Source organism: Phacochoerus africanus, chromosome 2 (assembly GCF_016906955.1).
Source record: "Phacochoerus africanus isolate WHEZ1 chromosome 2, ROS_Pafr_v1, whole genome shotgun sequence".
Taxonomy (NCBI): Eukaryota; Metazoa; Chordata; class Mammalia; order Artiodactyla; family Suidae; genus Phacochoerus; species Phacochoerus africanus.
Genome location: NC_062545.1, coordinates 6,744,470 through 6,766,485, shown reverse-complemented (window position 1 = coordinate 6,766,485; position 22,016 = coordinate 6,744,470). Strand labels below are relative to the sequence as shown.

The 22,016-nt window shown below is 48.7% G+C and overlaps 1 protein-coding gene across 3 annotated transcripts in view; it reads right to left on the bottom strand.

Moving 5' to 3' along the window:
• Nucleotides 1–7,883: 7,883 nt before the first annotated feature.
• The window catches only part of PRKN (parkin RBR E3 ubiquitin protein ligase), a 1,272,474-nt gene continuing 1,258,341 nt past the window's right edge, over nucleotides 7,884–22,016 (bottom strand). For 2 of the 3 annotated variants that reach the window (XM_047769781.1, XM_047769779.1), the window contains 2 exons: nucleotides 15,363–15,480; nucleotides 8,887–10,062 (listed from right to left, as the gene is read on the bottom strand). In XM_047769781.1, coding sequence (XP_047625737.1) covers nucleotides 9,950–10,062; nucleotides 15,363–15,480 — 231 coding nt within the window. In that variant the 3' untranslated portion in view covers nucleotides 8,887–9,949. Of the gene's footprint in view, nucleotides 10,063–15,362; nucleotides 15,481–22,016 lie in introns of all 3 variants that reach the window. The other variant, XM_047769780.1, reaches the window with a different exon arrangement.

Here is a 22,016-nt window from a genome sequence, read left to right as displayed (position 1 = left end):
AGCCACGGATCCCAAGGCTGACCCCCACCCCCGCCAGCTCTCCCTCATCCTTTTCAACCTGACCTTGGTACATCCCCTCTCATCTTTCTCCTCTCGGGCCTGGACCTGGTGCAACTTCTCTTAGAGGGTTGATCAAACTGCCCTGGGGTGACTGATCTGTCTCCCCAACTTGTCTTTATTTTTGCAGCCTTGACACCCAACATATTCAGTGTTCAATAGTTGTTCGTCAAAGACATAGAAAATAAATGTATGGACATGGCAGTTCCCTTCATGGCTCAGTGGTTAATGAACTCGACTAAGATCCATGAGGATGCGAATTTGATCCCTGGCCTCGATCAGTGGATTAAGGGATCCGGTGTTGCTGTGAGCTGTGGTGTAGGTTGCAGATGAGGCTTGGATCTGGTGTTGCTGTGGCTGTGGCGTAGGCTGGTGGCTATAGCTCTGATTCGACCCCTGGCCTGGAAACCCTAAAATAGAAAAAAGAAAGAAAAGCAAGGACCTACTGCATAGCCCAAGGAACTGTACTCGATATCTTGTAATGACTTATATGGAAAAGAATCTGAAAAAGATGACATATCCGTATGTATCATGTACAACTGAATCACTTTGCTGTACACCTGAAACTCACACAACGTTGTAAATCAGCTCTATTTCAATTAGAAAAATAATCATTGAATAGATCACAGTTTGAAAACAATGAATGTTTCTCCCCTTCATGTGACTGCATACTCAAATCTGGAAGAGTGTTTTGGGTTAGGGTGACAGGAGGTGGCACACCCCGGCCAATGGGCCCACTCTGCCCACCGCCTGCCTTTAACGTCTTGGTGTTGCGTCTATAGCAACTTTCACTCTGCAGAGGCAGAGGTGAGCTCTTGCAACAGACACAGCCTGCAAAGCCTAAAATATTTACTCTCTGGCCCTTTGCAGAGAGAGTTGGCGGCGCCCTGGAATGGGGGGCCCTGGTTTCCAGGGTTCGTTGATCCACCTGCGCTCTAGGCTTTCCCATCTCCGAAGGCTGTGGGGAGAGTCCTGCGTTTCGGGCCAGCGCGGCTCCATGGCACGGCCGCGGCCCGTTCTGTAACTGGGACTTGCCTCAGCGTTTTCTTTCCCATCAGGGTCTCAGAGTCAGGAAGAGATAGACATGGGTAAGTAGTTTATTTGCCCATGGAGGCAGTTTTGGTCCTGTACCTGGGAAATAGATCCGAAAGTCAGGAGACTTTGTCTCTGTCCTTCAGAACTCACTCTTTCACAGATGCCACCTTGGCGAAAATGCTGGGCAAACCGGATCCTCCTAACGTGTTGGAGGAGCAGGCACAGACGTGCTCCCGTGATGGGCTGTTGATGACAAGCACCAGCAGTTTTCAACTGCCAGGCACCCTTCCAGGGGCTTCTCGATGGTAGAAGAATCAAGGTATAAATGGGCCACGTTCAAAGTTACTTGATTTCAAACAAGACCGAAATGAGTGCACGTGTCTCTGAATCCCCTTTCCTTATTCCTGCTTCTCCCTCACATGAGAAACTGAAAAATCGTTCTGTATTTACCTTTTTGTTACTGTTTACGCTATGCTGATCTAGGGCTTGTTTGTTCAAATGACTTCAGAAGAAACCTCCAGGGAGTTCCCACTATGCCTCAGTGGGAACACACCCAACTAGTATCCATGAGGATGTGGGTTTGATCCCTGGCTCCACTCAGTGGGTTAAGGATCCTTCATTGCCGTGAGCTGTGGTGTAGGTTGCAGATGCAGCTCAGATCCAACATTGCTGTGGCTGCAGCTCCAATTCAACCCCTAGCCTGGGAACTTCCATATGCTATGGGTGCCGCCCTGAAAAAAAAACAAAGCTATATTAGGAGACCTAAAATTGTTTGGGCCACCAAGACAAAATGAAAGAGAAAAAAATTAGGAAATGGAAGAAGTTCTAGAACATGAGATAGGAAAGGCAAGAGAATGAACACGGCGATGGCTTTTCAATTACACCCAAATTAAGAGGAACAGTGGGGGAGCTCCCTGGGGGCTTAGTGATTAGGACTTGGCCTTTTCACTGCTGCAGCCCGGGTTCAAAATGCGGCCAAAAAAAATGGGAGCAATGGAAGTTGTTCTAAACAATAGTTCAGGCAGCAGCACTTGGCCTTGGCATTGCCCGCAAGGCTAGAGTGATTCGAATGAGTCCTCGGGTCAGGTGGTTCTGCACAGATTTGAGATGGGGGGCAATGAGCCAGGAGGCTGGGAGTGAGCTCATTATGTGCTGATGATTTTTTCTTAGGGCTACAGGTGCAGCACATGGAAGTGCCACAGCTCATAGCAATGCCAGATCCTTAACCCACTGAGTGAGGCCAGGGCTTGAACCCGAATCCTCATGGATACTAGTCAGCTTTGTTACTGTTACTGCTGAGCCATGACGGGAACTCCCGTGTGTGTGTGTGTGTGTGTGTGTGTGTGTGTGTGTGTGTGTGTTAGGGCTGCACCCATAGCATATGGAAGTTCCCAGGCTAGGGATCAAATTGAAGCTGCAAGGGCCAGCCTACACCACAGCTCATGGCAATGCCGGATCCTTTAACCCACTGACCAGGCCCAGGGATTGAACCTGCGTCCTCATGGATATTAGGTTCGTTACTGCTGAGCCACGATGGGAACTCCCCATGCGCTGATTATTGATGATCGTTCGCTAATCATTCATTAGACAGACAGCAAGAACTGCTTTCTGGCTCACATTGTAGTAGGGAAGAGCAAAAACCTGATAAATCATAAAATGCAGGCCAGGTTCAGATGCAGGTGAGCACTGGGGAGAAAAACTCTGTGGGTGCGGGGGGTGGGCAGGGGCGGAGGCGTGGAGATGGGTTGGCTGGAGAGGCTTGGCTCAGGAAGGGACCCGGAGCGAGGGCCTGCAGGACCAGAGGCAGCAGGTGATGGGGACTCCGAGCCACTGTGGGGACACTGGCTGGAGAGTGGAGAGGATGGTGACTCAACCATGGTCCCCGCACAGAATGTGTGAGAAATCATGAAATCGGAACGTCTCCATGACAAATGGCCCTGAAAGGAAAGCCAGCTGCTAAGGAAGAGAGGTCTTTCAGAAGTTAGGGATTCTCAGATACCACGTGATGGGGCCCTGGTGAGAAGCACGGGCTTCCCATGGTTTCAGTTGATCCTTTTCTTGTGGGATAGACTTCTCAGGAGGCATCAGGAGTGATTCGTTTGGCTTGAGGGAGGATCCAGGGAGATTTGGCAGGGGTGGGCTGCCAGACAGGGAACAGGAGTGTCAGGCGGTGATATTAGCTGAGGCCATCCCCGTGCTACTCCCCGGGCCTGGCTCCCCCTGGCGTGACCCACAGCGGGGAGGCCCACTCGGCCCTCTTTGCCGAAGACAGCACTCAGTTTCTGAACTGGGAGTCCTCGAGCTCTGGGCTGAGCAGGAAGGTTGGTCATCCTGACACAGGCAGAGAAGATGCTGGTGAGAAGCTCAGAAGGGTCGTGTTCGCTGGGGGGCTGGTCGCTGTATCCTGTCTCTCAGAGATTCCATCCAAGCCTGCTCTCTCCCTCCCACTCCACCTGGTCCAAATTCATTTGGCAATATTCCTTTTTTTCTTTTTTACAGCTGTAAATGCAGCATATGGAGGTTCTCGAGCTAGGGGTTGAATTGGAGCTGCGGCTGAGGCCTACGCCACAGCCACAGCAACACCAGATCCGAGACAGCTTTGACCCATGCTGCAGCTTGCAGCAATGCCGGATCCTTGACCCACTGAGCAAGGCGAGGAAACAAACAAACCCGCATCCTCACCGGTGTTATGTCGGGTCCTTAACCCACTGAGCCACAGCAGGAACTCTTTGGCAAAATTCCTTTGAAAGAAGCAGTAGAAAATATTTACTGTGTTTCATTACCATTTTAGTAAAGTTCTGGGAATTCAAGAACAGAATGAGTGATTGGAAAATCTTCGTTTCTTGTATGTGTGCAATCTGAACAGCTTAAATTGTCATGGGAAATGAAAAACCTGTTTTTCATTATAAAGGGATATTCTCACACTGCCAAGAAACATGAAAAGTAGACACAAGTTCACATATAATCTCATCACCAGAGCAAACTGCATTTTTTTTTTTTGTCTTTTTAGGGCCACACCCACAGCATGTGGAGGTTCCCAGGCGAGGAGGTTGAATCAGAGCCATGGCTGCCCGCCTACACCACAGCCACAGCCACAGCAACACCGGCTCTGAGCCGCGTCTGCGACCTACACCACAGCTCATGGCAATGCCAGATCCTTAACCCACTGAGCGAGGCCAGGGGTCGAACCTACATCCTTGTGGATACTAGTCAGATGTATTTCCGCTGAACCATGACAGAAGCTCTGCAAACTGCGTTTTAATATATGTTCTTCAACCCTTTTTTCTTGGAATTAATTTTTTAAAATTAATTGCAATTAGAGTATCCACACAAACTTGGTTCTGCCTCTTTTACTCACCATTACACTGGAAACATTTTTCATGTTGCACAAGCATTTTCACACCCACATTGTTTAATGACTACATGAAAAATACACTTTTGAATCAGATCGGGAAATGGAAAAGAAATACTTACTAACTTAATTAGCATGCAGGTGGCCAAATGGAGTCCTGAAAACTTGTCATTTTAGAAATCTAGTGATGCACGAAGATGCTTATCATAGGTATGTTTGTCCTTTTAGGGGCGCACCTGCGTCATATGGAGGTTTCCAGGCTAGGGGTCCAATCGGAGCTACAGCTGCCGGCCTACACCACAGCCACAGCAACGCCAGATCCGAGCCGCGTCTGGACCTACACCCCAGCTCATGGCAATGCTGGATCCTTAACCCACTGAGCAAGGCCAGGGATAGAAGCCACATTCATGGATACTAGTCAGGTTTGGTACCACTGCTGAGCCACATCATATATTTTTAAGTAGAAAACACCTCATCATATATTTTTAAGTAGAAAAAAGATTCAAAATAATTACTCCTAACTGGTAGTTTTAATTTTTCTTTTTGCCTTTTTTAAACTGTCTATAATGTGATAATGAAATTTTTTGGTAATAATAATAAAAACACAAGGAATACTTTACAGGGACAAAGCAGGGGAGACAGGATGCTAAATAACATCCCTCAAAAATGCCACTGAAGTCACGCCGAGTTTGGAATAAACGAAGCTAAGACTTATGGATAAAACGAATTACGTATAGAAAGGAAATGCTGCAGAGCCTGCCTTTGCTGGCACAGTTGGAGCGTTTTCAAGAACACACAATGTACAGGTGAGGTCACCTGGGGTACTGGAGGGTGTGGAGGAGGACAACGCACTTGTAATGGGGGTTCAAGGTTACAACCCTTGGAGTGAAACTCTCAGGGACTCTGAGCTAAGGTTACCTGATCTGAGATCAGGGGTTTCCAGCCCGTGCCATACGTGCCTTTGTAATGAAACGGATCACCTGTCTGCCCAGGGGACTCTGGTCAACCGCATCACGCAGCCAGGTCACTTACATTTGAGTCCAGAGCTAAGTGTTTTCACTGTAGTTTGACCTGCCAGGTGGATTTGCTCAGAATTCCAAAACACAAGGCTCCAGGGATGGAGCCGGGAAGGCGGCAGGGCTGGCATTGGGTACTGTGGGTACAAGGGCGGGTACAATGTCCTTCTGCTCCTGGGGCAGAGAGGTGAGTAAATAAGGGATTCATGTCTTACACGTTAAATGCCACTGTGAAATGGAAATATGAATACATAACAACAAATGTGAATAAACGTAAGAAATAAATATTTGGTGCCCGGCACACAGTTCCTACAAACTTTGGAATCTCCAGAGTAATGAGTATGCGAAGGCGATGACTGTGGTTGGGAATCCCTCGAGCGTTTCAGGAGGGGGGCTGCTTGCAGAAAAGCCAAGCTTAGACGGTTGGAATGTTCAGCCCCAACCCCTGACGTCCAAGGGAGGTGGGGAGGGCAGGAGATTGAGCGGATTACTCATGGCCAGTGGTCTGACCAACCAGGACTGCTCAAGGAGACCCCCATAAAAAAATCCCTAAGCAGTTGGGTTCAGAGAGCTTCCCACTCGGGGCTTGGGGCTGGTGTTGGAGGTGGGGGCTGTCCTGTGGGACTGAGGCATTGACGTGCGGATGCTGACACCTAACCCTGATGGTTAGTGTTGGGGTGACTCGTATTACACCCAGTGGTGTCTGAAGAATTGGGGAACTTGTGGGTATTGGGAAAACACCACACAACTGTGACTTGGAAAGCAGTGCAGCTGTGGGAACATATACGAAAGGCCCTCGACGTCGGTCAGGATGATTAGAAAAGGGTTCCTGGGAAGCTGATGAATGGAGAATCAGGGGGGCGAGGGGGGGGCTGTAAGGAAATGATTGCAGGCAGGTGGAAAATCAGGTATGAGGATCAGGAAGTGAGCGTCTCATCACAAATATAAATTGTAGGTGGACATTGTAGCTTCCATACCTCATTCTCTTATGAGTTGGATTAGCGTGAGTCTGCCCTTTGGGGTCCAGTCGGCTCTCGACACAGTGACAAAGTCAGTTCTCTCAGCCTGTGCACCAGAGGATGAGATCAGGGAACACCGAGGTCCCATCAAGGCAGTGCCACCACTTGAGTGCCAAATGGATCTGCCCAGAAGACACTCCTTTTTTTTTTTATGATTAATCAAGCTGAAGTGAACATGCTGAAATTTCTGTGGATGGTTTATTCACAGATATTTGTGGGTCATCTGAAGATAGGCTTAGTGTTATTTTGAAATCGGATTTTCCTTTAAAAACGGACATAGATGCTTTCGTCGGTGTCAGAAGTGGCCTCGCAGGGGTGGGTGGTACCGGGACCCGGTACCCTCCCTGCATTTGCTGCTTCCTGTTGAGTCAGTGTTCCTTCTGCACCCGAGCTCATTCATTGCCACTCACAATGTCGGCTCCATCCCCTCCCTCCCGGAGAGTCTGCCTAACAGCTGGATCGTGTCCCTTCAAGCCTTTCAAACCCAGCTGGCAACCTGCCTTTATAGGAAAATGTCTGGGATGGTGAAGAAGCTAATCCAACACACTGAAACCTCCCCGGAGTCTGTCACCCGCCTCTATCACGAAATCACTCTCGCACCCATGTTCCCGACACCTGCAATGAGTCTGCATTGGTTCATGCTTTTCGTTCGTGTGTTCCGGGGGTCTCCGCCGGGTTCATCTAGCAATCCTTAGAGAGGCTCTCCTGCATGCGAGGCACTGCTCTAAGGGCTCGGGGGGCATCAGTCCATTTAGGGCGCTTTTCTCGTCCCCAAGGTTCACAAATAGGAAGGTGATGGAGTCGCTCGCCCAGTTCTTCTGCCTCCCTTCCTAGAAATGCGGTATTTTCTCAGAGGCCCTGCTGCGGTGTTTGGCAGGCAGGGGCCCTCGGGGTGTGTGTGTGGGGGCGCTTGCCCCAACTATGCCGAAGAGCTCTCCGGGAATGTTCCATTCCCCATCTCTCAGATACGGACTGCGAAAGGAACAAGGCACAGCCACGGACACAGCTCTGGGGCAATGCTGTGCGGCGCACCCACGCCCAGAGCAGTGCAACATCCCCCAGCGTTTCCGAAGTGACAGGACAGAGAGGGTCCTGTGGTCTCTCCCAGCTCAGACTTCTGTTTGAAACCTTTGTTAGAAAAGTTTGCTGAGATGGCAGGAGAGGAGCTGTTCGACTTGTGACGGATGGTTTGCATCTTAGAGCCCTTTCAAATTTTGATGTAGCACAGAAGAAACATCCCAGTTTTAAAAAGAAAACAAGCAGGCTTTTCTGGAGCTCAGAGGAGAGACAGGATGGCCACACGGCCTCCTCGGACAATCCTTTCAGGTCACACATCCTGGGCGTCCCCCGGCCCCACGCCTTCGCCATGTACTCACAATGCATCTTCAAAGACAGATTCAGAAGCTCTTTTGATGCTTTTATTGACAAGGTGAATACAACCTCAGACACAGGGGCCAAGTATTTCTTTACATGTTTCAGAGAAAAATAGAGATTCTTCTCTAAAGACTTTCTGTCTATTCTCTTGCTGTATTCACATTTCGTTACACTGTTCAGTGCTCAGATGTGTTCATTAATAGTGGTTTATGATTCAGGCTCATTCACAGTGGCTGTTTTTTCTTTAACTTCTTTTAAGAATCAGTAATCTAGTCTGAAAAAAAATAAAGACCACCACCAGGAAGGGAGCAGGGACCTAGAACGCGAGCTGCCTGAACGAGTGGAAGCAAAGCTTGCTCGGCACAGCACAACCAACAAACCATGCAGATCGAGGAGGAGGCATCAAGGCAACATCCTTAAATCCCAAAGCGAAGGAGAGTCCTGCCGGGTCAGCGCCAAGGAGCCGCTACTCGCTGGGATTGTCAGTAATGTCTGGGCAGGGCCCGCGTGGGTTCCAGGCTGAGCACGGATGCCAGCCGTGGGGAAGTATGGCTCCAGCCTGGTGACCTGCCTGCTTCTCACTTGGGACACTGGCTCTCCGTTCTCTGTACCATCTGTAGGCCCCCGCCCCTCCCCAACATGTCCAAGCTGCAGCACCTCTGAGGAAGGGGGAGGGGGCTGTCCCTGGATGGATGGTGAGGGGACACCTGCTTAGAATTTTCTATCTGTGCTTTGTGCGTAGAGAATGAGGTTTGCTTATTCAGGGTAAACATAACTCTATTTTTTTTTTTTTTTAGGGCCGCACCCTGGGCATATGGAGGCTCCTGGGCTAGGGGTCAAGTCGGAGCTACATCTGCCAGTCTATACCACAGCCACAGCAATGGCAGATCTGAGCCACATCTGCGATCTACACCACAGCTCACGGCAACCAACACCGGATCCTTAACCCACTGAGCAAGGCCAGGGATCCAACCGGCAACCTCATGGTTCCTAGTTGGATTCGTTAACCACTGCGCCACGACGGGAACGCACATATTTTGGTATTTTTTTAACAAGTGTAATTAACACAGTCCAGGTGGGCAGAAGGAGCATGAACCCTCTGACAGGCACAGTTTCATTTGGATGGTTCTAGAAACGTTCCTTCTTTAAAGGCTCTGCTTTAATAACCTACATATTTGTTAACACTGAGAATCATTATGAAATCATTTCTACATGTGTCTCCTTTAGAGGCACCTTATTCATTAAATGTACAGGGAAGCCAGATGGACAAGCTTATTCTCCAAGCTCAAAATGAATGTTTACAATCAATTTCTAGATTTTTGTAAGATTTCCAGGGAAACAGTTTCCTTCTAAAGTTGCATATAATTAAGCGGAATGAAAGTACATGAAGTTCTGATTTCTTCACTATAAATGTGAACAATGTTCAAATCAACGTTGATAATTTCTCAGGTGACAAGCTGATTTATGCTGAGCTGATTGCTCATTAAAGCAAATAAAGATAGAATTCTTGGGGGGTAAACGCATACAGTTTTGATTACTGCCTGTGGTTCTTTTGGAAGAGATGCTCTCTGAATATTTAAATGAAAGCATTGCTCTCTAAGCCATGAGCACAGTTCTCAGAATCCACTGCAGAACCACTGACAAGAGTCCCTGGAAACTATTTCCCACCTCACCAGTGGCTTCTTGCCACTATTTGCTGAAGGTAAAAGGCAGGTACTGAACCTGAGAAATCTCTCTCTATGTACTAATCCAGCCTGACTTGAATTCACACAAGAGTGACAACCCGTACAAAAGGGAACTGCACGGTCACCTGTGCCCTGGCATTTGTGTATTGCAGAGGCCTGAGAGTACACCCTGCTGGTCTCACCATTAGCTCTGCTGTTTCTCAGGCACAATGAAAGGGATCCCAGGAGCTTCTCCTGGAACTTCGTTTTTGCGATTTTTGGAAAGAACTTGAAGTGCGTGTGCATGTGCGTGTGCGTGTGCATGTGCGTGTGGGTGTGTTTGGAGGGAGGAAAAGGAGCCGAGGACAGCAGGACACCGCACGCTTCCACGCAGGATGGGGGCAGACTGCGCCTGCGTGGCCACTGCTCCAGCTACACGTCGAACCAGTGGTCCCCCATGCAGTCGCGGTTCCACTCCCAGCCGCAGTTCCAGCACCACTCCAGCTGGCACTGGGGCTGCGGGCACTTCATGTGCATACAGCCACCTGTAGGCAGGCAGACAGAGGACACAGATAAACACCGGGGAGACCCTCGTTTCCACACCCATACGCTGTTCTAGAAATGACTTTCTAAGGGAATTGTCACAAGCGATCCTGGGATAGAACCTGAATGGAGGGGAAAAGAATCAGAAAGCACCCCGGGGAGTTTCTGCTGTAGCTCAGCGGGTTAAGGATCTGGTGTTGCTGCAGCTGGTTTACAGGTCGGAGAACTTACATAAGCTGACAGTGTGGCCAAAAAAAAAAAAAAAAAGGGGTGAATATGTTCCTTCGTGCTATTCAACATTTTATTTAAGATGAGGCTAGAGAGAAACTAATGACCAGTGCTAAGTGCTCTACACGTATTATCTCATTTACTCCTCAAAGCACCTTGTGAAATGCACGTATCATTTGGGGGTAGAATTTTCTCAGGGTCTCGAACTTTTAAGTGAAGCTGGAGGTGTAGCCAAGATCCGGATGAGTCAACAACTGTGCTTTCTTTCGCAGACCAGGGCTTTCCGGGCGGGAGGTGACAGTCCCTCATTTGGGGCTTCCCACCTGCCCTGGTGAAATACCTTCCCTATTTGCTTCCGGGGATCAGGCCCCAAGGCTGCTGTGAAGAGGGAGGGATCCGCGTGGAGTTATATGCTCGTGAGTTGCCCAGATAAACCAGGCGAAAGCGTTTCTTAGCTTGAACCCCACGCAGCATTGGCTCCATTATTCAATTTTACCAATTATCTTGTTAAGCTGTTTTTCTTGCCCAATTTTCCAAGTCATTGCTTCAGCTACGGTCTCATTTTTATATTAGGAATTTGGCATGAGAACATGCATGCACATAAAATATTTATGAATATGTAACTAAAGGCATTTGTTTGTTTGAGGCTGACTTAAGGGCCTATAAAATTCCATACTTTTCTACTTCTTTTGGTGTGCTTTAAAGATCATTTAGGAATTGTAAATATATAGAAAAATGAAGGGAAAAACTCACTTAAGGTACTTTTCTCTTACTATTTCCCAATTAGAATTGCACGTGTACAGAACTGTGTCATTTTCAATACATAAAATTGTTACTCCTGGTTATGCACTCGGGGTGTAAAAAAATGTAATAACGAGTGTCAGACTGTACAATTACTTAGGCTTCTCCTGGAAAATCATAAAGAATGCTTAAGCAATGCATTCAGGTTCAGTGGAATATCAAAGTGAGGCTGAAAGAAAGCTTAAGAATGTTTTTCCATTATTCCAAAATCTTAACCAAGCAGGAAAAGTAATATTAACAGGTAAAATTTTATTACAGAAACCAGACTCACAGTGGCCCAGGTGAATAAGCAGAAAGGAGCTTGGAAGAGAGGACATTCAAGCTGTTAACTTTCTTTCCTTCCTGGTGGGTCATGCGGACAGAACATTCTAGACCCCATAATACAGAGAAGCATCAGGGACTCCAATTCTAAAAGCTTTGCCAACTTGAAAGTAAATTCGAGCCAGGAGCTAGTGGCAATGTCACACTAATTTGTAGATTTTTTTTTTTTTTTTTTTTAGGGCTGCCCCGGTGGCATATGGAAGTTCCCAGGCTAGGCTTCGAATTGGAGCTGCAGCTGCTGGCCTGCGCCACAGCCACAGTAACATGGGATCCAAGCGGCATCTGTGACCTACACCGCAGCTCATGGCAACACCAGATATCAGATCCTTAACCCACTGATCGAGGCCAGGGATTGAATCCTATCCTCATGGATACTAGTCGGATTCTTAACCCGTTGAGCCACAACAGGAACTCTGTAACTTGTGGATATTTAAATGGAGAAACTCTGGCTTCCCTCTTAAAGAATTCCCTCTCCTGACTGATGCTGAAACCATGAAAGGCCCAGCCTATGTGCAGTCAGCAGCACCAAGGCCCCGGGCCGGCCACCCCTGCCATTAGATTTAAGGTGAGAGTGAAACTTCTTGAGCAAAGTGAATGCAAATTGAACTGGCAGCAGACACCGACTGAGCAGAGAATGGACCCAGCATCTCATCTTTTTAAGGTGGAAGTGAAGGGCATTACAGGAGGAAGTGCCAGGGTTTAGCCCGCGTTTACAATGGAGGTAATCTCATCCTCCTTCCAGCTTTGCTGAAAGAGGAACTATTTCTCTGCGATTCAGTCGAATACGAAGCAGGCTACGAATTCAGGTGGAGAACCAGATAACGAGACTAGCTTTTCTGGCTCATGGAGCCCAAGTTTGTTTCGGTTGCACTGATACACTATAGAACAGTTCAGGCTATCATTCATAAGCTGAAAGTAACAGCTTTTTCAGTGCGTGGATTAAAAATCTACAGATGGAAAAGTCACTGCTTTCCAGGTAGAGTACATCACAATATTTCAAAGGACCAGACAAGGAAGCATGTCTCTAGTCAGGAATCAGTTGACCCCTTCAATTCCACCTTCTGGGGCTGCGGGTGTGGGTCTGACTCAAAGGCAGATCTGGGCACACTGCTTCCTCGTCTCAGGCCCTGGAGGGGCTCCCTGTCATATAGAACCAAGCCTGAACCCTTGCGTCACTTAGGACCCACACTCCATCCTCCCCGCTGCTTCACCCCACGCTCCTGCATCCTCCTCCCGCAACTCCAAACGGCTGGCCATCTGGCACCTGCTGGCAGTTACAGTTTACGCTCTCTGCCTTTCCACCTGCCGTTAGCCTCGAAGGCTTCTCGCCCGTGTCCTGGCCTGGCTATTTGCATAGATTCTTATTCTTGGCTCTGGCGACATTTCCATCAGGAAGCTTTGTGCTTTACTGGCTTGCTTTCTCTGTCATATTTTATAAAGTTATCTGTTTATGTGTCTCTCTCCTCTACTAGCTACTTTTATTATTATCGTTATTTTTTTTAGGGCCAGACCTGTGGCATATGGAAGTTCCCAGGCTACGGGGTCGAATCGGAGCGGCAGCTGCCAGCCTATGCCACAGCCACAGCAATGCCAGAACCGAGCCACATGTGTGCCCTATACTGTAGCTTGCGGCAATGCCGGATCCTGAACGCACTGAGCGAGACCAGGGATTGAACCCACATCCTCATGGATACCAGTTGGGTTCTCAACCTACTGAGCCACAACAGGAACGCTTCTACTAGCTACTTTTAAATTCAACAAATACTGACTTATCAGGCACTCACTCTTCTGGGCCCAGGGGATAGAGACACAGGGTCCCTGACCACTGATGACAGCAAAGTGTCTCCCGCTGTTGAATCCCTAACTACCCACGAGCCGGGCCTTGGTCTGTGCTTCTCCAGAATGCAGGTCCTCTCTGGTGCAAGGCCTTTGCTTCGTTCTCATCCAGTGGCCTCTGCAGCACTGCTCAGAGAGGCCTGGGAAAGCCCGATTACAGAGCTATCCTCCCTTTCATCTGATTACACAGCTGTCCTCCCTTTACAGGAGGGGCCAGCCCGCTGCATCTCCAGGAGCATTCCAGCATGTGAAGGAAAAACAATGACTCACTGGGTAAATTCCCGATCTCCTCCTCCCCCAGGAGACAAGACCACTGATTCAGAGCTAGGGGCCTGGCCTGCTGCGGCTGCTCCAGGATGCGCCGGCAAGCTCTTGGGAATGAATGAAGACTTTCTAGGACAAGCTGAGAAAAAGAGACGGCCCCCCGGGGCCCTGTGGGCGGGTTCCCTCCACAGCAGGCCCTCTCCGCACCTACAAAGCAGGGTGTCCGGAAGGCCCAGGGACGGGGACATGGGAGAAGGGACGCCTGGGCCACGCGTGACTTCTCAGCTGTGCTCCCGCGGCGGACCCTGCCGCACGTGCTGCCGTGTTTCACATTGAGAAAGAACTCTGCCCTGAGCCGCGATGGCTCTGAGATGGATGGCAGCGGGGGGCCCGCGGGCTGCTGCGGGGTGTCAGGGTCCCTGTGAAGGGGGCAGCCCAAAGGACTTCTCTGAATTTAGGTTAGAGTCCGACTTCCAGGGACGCTAAGAGCCGGCAAGGGCCACAGAGCCATGGCCTGCGGAGCGCCTGATCCCACGGAGCAGCCATCAGAGCCAGGGAAGGTCGATAGGGAAGGGAAGAGCCACAGCCCCACGAGCACCTCTACGTCCCCCTCTGCGTTACACGGGCGACTTGGCGGGCGGGCCGTCCTTCCAGGAAGAGGTGGGGGGGAGTGGGCGTGGCCGCCTGTGTAAGGGCGGAGCCCCGACTTCTCGCGAGACCTTGGCCCGTGGGCGAGGGGGCGAAGCACCACCAGGGAGCGAAGCGCCGCCCGGGAGACCCATTCAAACTGGGATGCCGGCTGCCCGTGTTCCTAAGCCTGTAAAGCTCTGGAACGTAGCAGGTATACGTGGGCTCCCGGAAGACTCGAACCATGGTTAATATCATTTACTCAGAGGTATCTATCTCCAAGGTGTCACTTCTCATTCTTAACATTTAGAAGGTAGTCCGTATAAGGCAAAGGGAAAAGTGTCCTCGTCCGAAATACATTCGTGGACAAAACAGTTTCAGGAACCGGCCACGTGTCATCCTGACTTAAGGCACTAACCCTTCCACAGCTGGGATGGAGACACCAAAGCCCGGAGTGGGTGCCACGTGCATAGGGAAGCAACCGCTGATGGGGAAGACAGAGTTCCGTGGCCAAAAATGAAAATAAAACAGGGAACCAACCGGTGAGACAAAATTAAACCTATTTCTTTACGAAAGAAATTCTGCAATGCTTTCATGTATGTTATGAACGGGGTTAATAATAGAGACTTTCCTCATGTGTTGTCTGTGAGGATTGAGAGATCTGATACCCAAAGAGAACCTAGAACCAGCATTTAGTAAGGGCTCAAGGCGGGTCAGTTGTTTTTGTGGTTGTCGTCGTTATCCGAGAGGGGATGTAGCGGGAAGAGCTGTCAAACCTATTTGCCGTGGTGACACCCCTTCCCCGAGGGCAGATGCCAGAAGACTGTGGCCGGCAAGCTGGGGAAATAAATACTGGGCTGGGAGGTTTCCCTAGCATCTTCTTGTTTCATCAGGCGCAGAGTGTTGATAATAAATACTAACCAGGGCGGTGGTGTTTACTGAGTGCTTTCTCTATGCCCCGCCTTGGGGAAGCCCCTGCCATCCATCACCCAGGTCTCATGATTCTCTCTCTGTTTTATAGATGAGGACTCGAAGCTCAGGAGGTTAAGGACCTTGACCCCCAGAGCGGATGCAACTCCTGGCCAGATAGCCGGCCGCGAAGTTCCTGCACTGAACTCCCCAGCCGTCAAGCCCTCAAGGGAGGTCCAGCGCATCACAGCCACGCAGCTGACACCCACCCACGAGAGCCCCTCCTGGCCTCACGTGCTGCCCAGCCCAGACTCACCGTTTTTTTCAACCGGCACATGGCACCGAGGACAGGGCTTGGTGGTTTTCCTGATGGTCTCTTTGGATGCCTCCTCCCACCGAGCCTGCTCTGCTGCCTTCTTATCAACCCTGTAGGCCTGGGCAAATGAGACAAAAGGGGCAGAAATTCAGATCTTCGTAGTGGGGCTGAGTGTGGGCTTCCTGAAACAACGCACAGGAAATTCTTAGGGCTGGAAGTGCCTTCAGGCGAGAAGGCCAAAGTAAATTCACTTGACAAGTGGTGGCCGGCTGGCCCCTAGCCACCCATGGACATGCGCCAGCACGTGTCTCTTGGCATGTGGCCTCTGCTCGCAAGCTGGGGTTGCACAGTTCTGCAGCCCGAGCTCCTCTTTTGTGTTGTTTTTGAATAATTGTAAGGAATAACGTCACTGGGTGTTTGCTATGCCGGTAAGTCGATGCATGCCCTTAACCCTTTCTTGAGTCAGGTGAGTCCTCTAGAGTTCTAATCGTTCATACATGGACGATTAGACTGGTTAAACAATCGCTCAGAGCTGGTGGGGAGGAGTGTCTGTGGCTCCAAAGTTCTTGCTTTTGAACTTTCTTCTCCATCTTATTATCTTTGATTCCTGCACTTGGAAAATGGGGGACGCCAGATGTGGTCCCAGAAGGGACAGGGCAATCCTAGGGATGTGAAGTCAGGGTGACAGAGAAGGTGGAGCCAGGAGCTGGGGACAGCCAGAGGTTAAGATCGGGCTCCGGAGGCAGCTGCCTGGGTTCAAATCCCTGCCGCACCTGGCTGGCTGACGGTGGAACCATCTCGTAGCTCTCCCAAAGTCCCCGTCTCTTAGAAATCAAAAGTGCCGAGGGCACTTCGGACTCAAGGTGGGGTAACTTCTTCAAAACGAGTATCTGATACGCCTTGTTAAGTGATAAGACCAATGACCTCAGGATGTGTAAGAGGCTCTCAAAATCGTTGGCTAATGTTATGCGCGTCAGAAGAGTGAAAGAGTGAACGGTCCCTGACTCGTTCCCCGGAAAGGAGGAAGGATCACACGGAAGCCCCTGCAGACCCTCTGCGGTTCATTGTTCAGACCCGGCCGTCTCCTCACTTCCTTCAACACTGAGTGAAACGTGCAAAGAAAGAATTAGTACATTTTTGGATTCAGTACAAGGACTTTGTGCTCCAGAACAATATTTCAAAATGTTAAAAATCCAACCAGGACCTTCCACCTTGTGGTCTTATTGGTATTTAAAATGTTTCTTCTGTGCTTTAAAATTAATACAAACATGCAAGGCATTTTATTAATTTGGAATGACTCTGAAAACATTCCCAGAGCTATTTTTAGGTTAAGAAACTCCTGGGAGTTCCTGTTGCGGCGCAGTGAAAACGAATCCCACTAGTATTCATGAGGATGCAGGTTTGATCCCTGGGCTCTCTCAGTGGGTTAAGGATCCGGCATTGCCTTGAGCTGTGGTGTAGGTTGCAAACGTGGCTTGGATCCCGCATTGCTGTGGCTGTGGTGTAGGCCGGCAGCTGTAGCTCGGATTCAACCCCTAGCCTGGGAAGTTCCATATACTGCGGGTGCAGCCCTAAAAGGCAAAAACAAAAAACAAAAAACAAAGCCCAACAACCAAAAAAACCCCTAAAAATAATTTAAAAGATAAATGAATGAAGAAGTCATATAATATGAAATGCTCTAATACTCTGATACCACTGTAATAATAGTACCGATAACACTTTACATATTTATTTATTTATTTAGGATGCAAGCCACGTCTGCAACCTTCACCACAGCTCACAGCAACACTGGATCCTTAACCCACTGATTAAGGCCAGGGATCGAACCCACATCCTCATGGATACTGGTCGGGTTCATACCCCACTGAGCCACGAAGGGAGCTCCTACCTTACAAATTTCTAACGCCTTACTTTTCACACTGTGCCTTGGTTTCCCTCATTTCAGTTGATCCTCGTTGTCTTCCAGAGAAATCAGATGGGCAGACATCAAACTTGTTTTACAAATGAGGCCTCTGAGGAGTAAAAAGGCTCAGTGCCAGCTTTCAGGATGCTCAGCCTGTATATAGTAGCATCCGGGCCAATGAAAAGCAAACATTTGGAAAATCGGAAAGATGGATTTTCAAATCATCAAATCAGAGATGCTCACACACAGGCTTTTGCCCTCAGTATCGCACTGTGTTGTGTGAATCAAACCCCATCTAGCAGCACCACCTCTTACGAGGGTTTTCTAGATGGTGAGAGGGAACGAAGAGGGGCTGGGCTGGCTGCACTCAGGAACTCCTGCCCCCTTAAGTCCAGTGACCACCCTCTGAGACCTCGGTGCAGGGTAGATCCTTTATCCCAGACACAAATCCAACCTGCATCATTTCATCATCAGGTTCTAAACATTTTGAAATGTTTAGGTTTTCAGGCTTGAAGAATGAAATATTGGCATTCCTGCTGTGGTACATTGGGTTAAAGATTCGGCTTGTCTCTGTGGCATTGCCAGTTCAGTCCTGGGCCTGGAGTGGTGCATTAAGGCTCTGGTGTTGTTGCAGCTGTGGTGTAGGTTGCAGCTTCGGCTTGATTTGACCCTTGGCCCAGGAACTTCCATATGCTGCTGGTGTGGCTGAAGGAAAACGAAAGAAAGAAAGAGAGAGAGAGAGAGAGAGGGAGAGAGAGAGAAAAAAAGAAAGAAGTTGGTCTAAGAATACAGTCTGGGGTCATGTTGAAATGGTATAACAGAAAAAGTGTTTCATAGAAATTCAACTGTGTCAGGTTAAAGAAAGGCCATCAGGTTCATTCTTTCATGCTAAGAAATTAGAGAGAGAAGGACAGCTTGTTCCATAAGTGGTGCTGGGAAAACTGGACCACATGGAAAAGAATGAAATTAGAACACTCCGTGACACCATACACAAAAATCAACTCCAAATGGATTAAAGACCTAGATATAGGACCAGACACTATAAAACTCTTAGAGGAAAACACAGGCCAAACTCTCTCTGACATAAACGACAGCAGCATCTTCTCAGATCCACCTCTTAAAGAGTATTGACAATAAAAACAAAAATAAACAAATGGGACCTAATGAAACTTAAAAGTTTCTGCACAGCAAAGGAAACCCTAAACAACACAAAAAGACAACCCACAGAATGGGAGAAAATCTTTGCAAGTGATTCAACTGACAAGGGATTAATCGCCAAAATTTATAAACACCTTCTTCAGCTCCATACCAAAAAAACAAAAAACCCCTTCAAAAAATGGGCAGAAGATCTAAACAGGCAGTTCTCCAAAGAAGACATGCAGATGGCCCAAAAAAACACATGAAAAGATGTTCAACATCAGTCATCATTAGAGAGATGCAAATCAAAACCACGATGAGGTACCACCTTACACCAGCCAGAATGGCCATCATCCAAAAATCTACAAACAATAAGTGCTGGAGAGGGTGGAGAAAAAAGGAACCCTATGACACTGTTGGTGGGATTGTAAACTGGTGCAACCACTGTGGAAAGCCATATGGAGATTCCTCAGAAAACTAAACATAGAACCACCATTTGATCCAGCAATCCCACTCCTGGGCATCTATCCAGAGAAAACCATGACTCGCAAAGACACATGTACTCTGGTGTTCATTGCAGCACTATTTCCCATAGCCAAGACATGGAAACAACCTAAATGTCCATCGACAGAGGAGTGGATCCAGAAGATGTGGTACATGTACACAATGGAATATGACTCAGCCATTAAAATGAACGAAATACCAGCATGTTTAGCAACATGGGTGGACCTAGAAACTAATGATAGTTTCTAGCATGAGCTAAGTGAAGTCAGCCATACAATGAGACACCAACATCAAATGCTTTCACTGACGTGGAATCTGAAAAAAGGACAGACGGAACTTCTTTGCAGAACAGATGCTGACTCACAGACATTGAAAAACTTATGGTCTCCGGAGGAGACAGTTTGGGGGGTGGGGGGATGTGCTTGGGCTGTGGGATGGAAATCCTGTGAAATCAGATTGTTATGATCATTGTACAACCACAGATGTGATAAATTCATTTGAGTAATAAAAAAAAATTTGGCAGCCAAAAAAAAAAAAAGAAATTAGAGGGAAAAAAAAGAAAGTATTAATGAGACAAAGGACTGTGTTTATACCTACGTTGCAGTATTGACTGCCTTTTTTTTTTTTTTTTTTGTCTTTTTAGGACCACACCCATGGCATATGGAGGTTCCCGGCCTAGGGGTTGAATTGGAGCTATAGCCTCTGGCCTACACCACAGCCACAGCAACATCAGGTTTGAGCCACATCTGGGACCTACGCCCCAGCTCACAGCATTCCTGGATCCTTAACCCACTGAGTGAGGCCGGGAATCGAACCTGCGTCCTCTTGGATGCTAGTCAGATTCGCTTCCGCTGAGCCACAGCGGGGGAGCTCCGAATGCTTTTTAGTGGTAATTAGTACTTATGTTTCTGTTATTTCCAGTAGAAAGTGAATTCATCCAAGGTCAAGATCACGTTTGTGTCCCCCTCCCCTCCCCGGCGCCTGGTACCCAACAGGCACTCAGTGCATTTCGGCCGAGCGTCAGTGAGCAAATGACACATCCCGCCAAGGCGCCAACCTGAAAGTCGTCTGGGGCAGGACCCCGTGAACCAGGAGGGGCGAGCAGGGTGCCTTCCTGATGGTGGTTTTTGAGGTGAAACCAATTTCTCTCTGTTAACCAGCTCTCCTGTTCACAAAGGAGATGACTCTTCTCACTCAGAGGAAGTCATGGGATTTGCAAATACTTTGTTAGACGAAAGCAGAGTCCGTTTTGCATGAAGGAGCAACCCCGGGTCATTGCGCACTGCCGCGGGGACGCCGTAAAGAGCATTCGTAGCCAAGAGTCCAGCAATACAGCTGTGACCCGTGAGAACCTCTCAGACTTAGGAAGGAGGCTTGGGTCTTAAGTTGGTCTTCCAATCAGCTCAGATTCATGTGTGGTCCCAGCCCTCAGGGACATAGAAACACTCTCCCTGACCTATGTCCCAAGCTTTTCTTCCATTTTTTTTTTCTTTCTTTCTTCCTTTCTTTCTTTTTTTTTCTTTTTAGGGCCACACCCACTGCATATGGAAGTTCCCAGGCTAGGGGTTGAATCGGAGCTGTAGCTGCCGACCTATACCTCAGCCACCTGGGATCCAAGTCACACCTGCAACCTACACAGCTCATGGCCACGCTGGATCCTTAACCCACTGAGCAGAGCCAGGGATCGAACCTGCATCCTCATGTATTTCTCGTCAGCTTCATTACCCCTGAGCCACAACAGGAACTCCCTCAAGCTTTTCTTTTTAAGGTCCTCGAGCTTGTAACTCTGTAGCAATGGTTTAAAACTGTTCACTGGGGGCATAAAAATCAGAGAAACATACAATTTTACTTATCAAAGACTAATTTGAAAATGCCGCTTTTTAGCAATATGGCTCAGTGCCTGCTAAGTGCACTTTCTCCGAAGCCCACAAATCTGAAAGTGCTGGATGAAATGGGGAAGAAAAATCTGTGCTTAGTAGGTGGTGGATCTGATGGGAAAGTCAGGAAAATCCCTGAAGGTCAGGATAAGAAAGAGAAAATCCTGCTGGTTGAGAGAGGGAGGGATCTGGTGTTTGCTACGGGCTGTTTTCCTGGCTGCCCAGGGCTGGGTCTTTACAGGCAGAGATGAAACCTGGGCCAGAGCGGGGTGGGAGGTGGGAAGGGACCTTCCCACTACACACAGAGGACCTCGACTCCCGAGGGCTGACATCCTCCGCTAACAAACTGGGTGGAAAAACACTCCCAGAAGAGAGAATTGATAAAGAATTGATTTAAAAAAATTACGAGGCGTTCCTGTTGTAGTGCAGCAGAAATGAGTCGGACTAGGATCCATGAGGATGCAGGTTCCATCCCTGGCCTCTCTGAGTGGGTCGGGGATCCGGTGTGGCTGTGAGCTGTGGTGTAGGTCACAGATGTGGCTCACATCCCGTGTTGCTGTGGCTGTGGTATAGGCTGGCAGCTATAGCTCCAATCTGACCCTTGGTGGGAACTTCCATATGCCTAGGGCGTAGCCCTAAAAAAGCCAAAAAAAAAAAAAAAAGGTGTGCCGCTCTCAGCCTTGGTCCTAGGGTGGGGTAGATTGGACAAAGCTCCTCTGATGATTCCCAACCACTGAGCCTCATGCACGAGGGTTGTGAAAAGAATTCACACCACCTGATCAGCTTCAGAAAGAACTCGTGCCAAAATGACTGTGAAATACTCCTAGGCTGGAAGTACACTGAAGAACTCAGGGCAAAAATCTTTTCTGTAGAGTAAAAGCACGTTAACAGGCCGAACCTTGACAAAAAAACCCACACAAAGAAAACTGCGAGAAACTTGGGATCATGCGTTTTAAATGGTCACCAAATACAGGAGGAAACAAGCCACCAGGAGTGAAAGTGGCAGAAGAGTGACTGCGGAGTCTGACCAGCCCAGGTTGAGGATGTTGGGATGATCAGAGGCGGAGTACAAAACCGGTGTGTTTAGGAACACAAACGAACTTACGTACCAAACAGAAAGACTCCAGACCCAGGAAACACACTCCTATGTTTACCAGGGGGAGGGGGGATAGAACGGGGGAGGGGAGATAAATTGGGAGTTTGGGAGGATCGGAAACACACCACTACACAGAA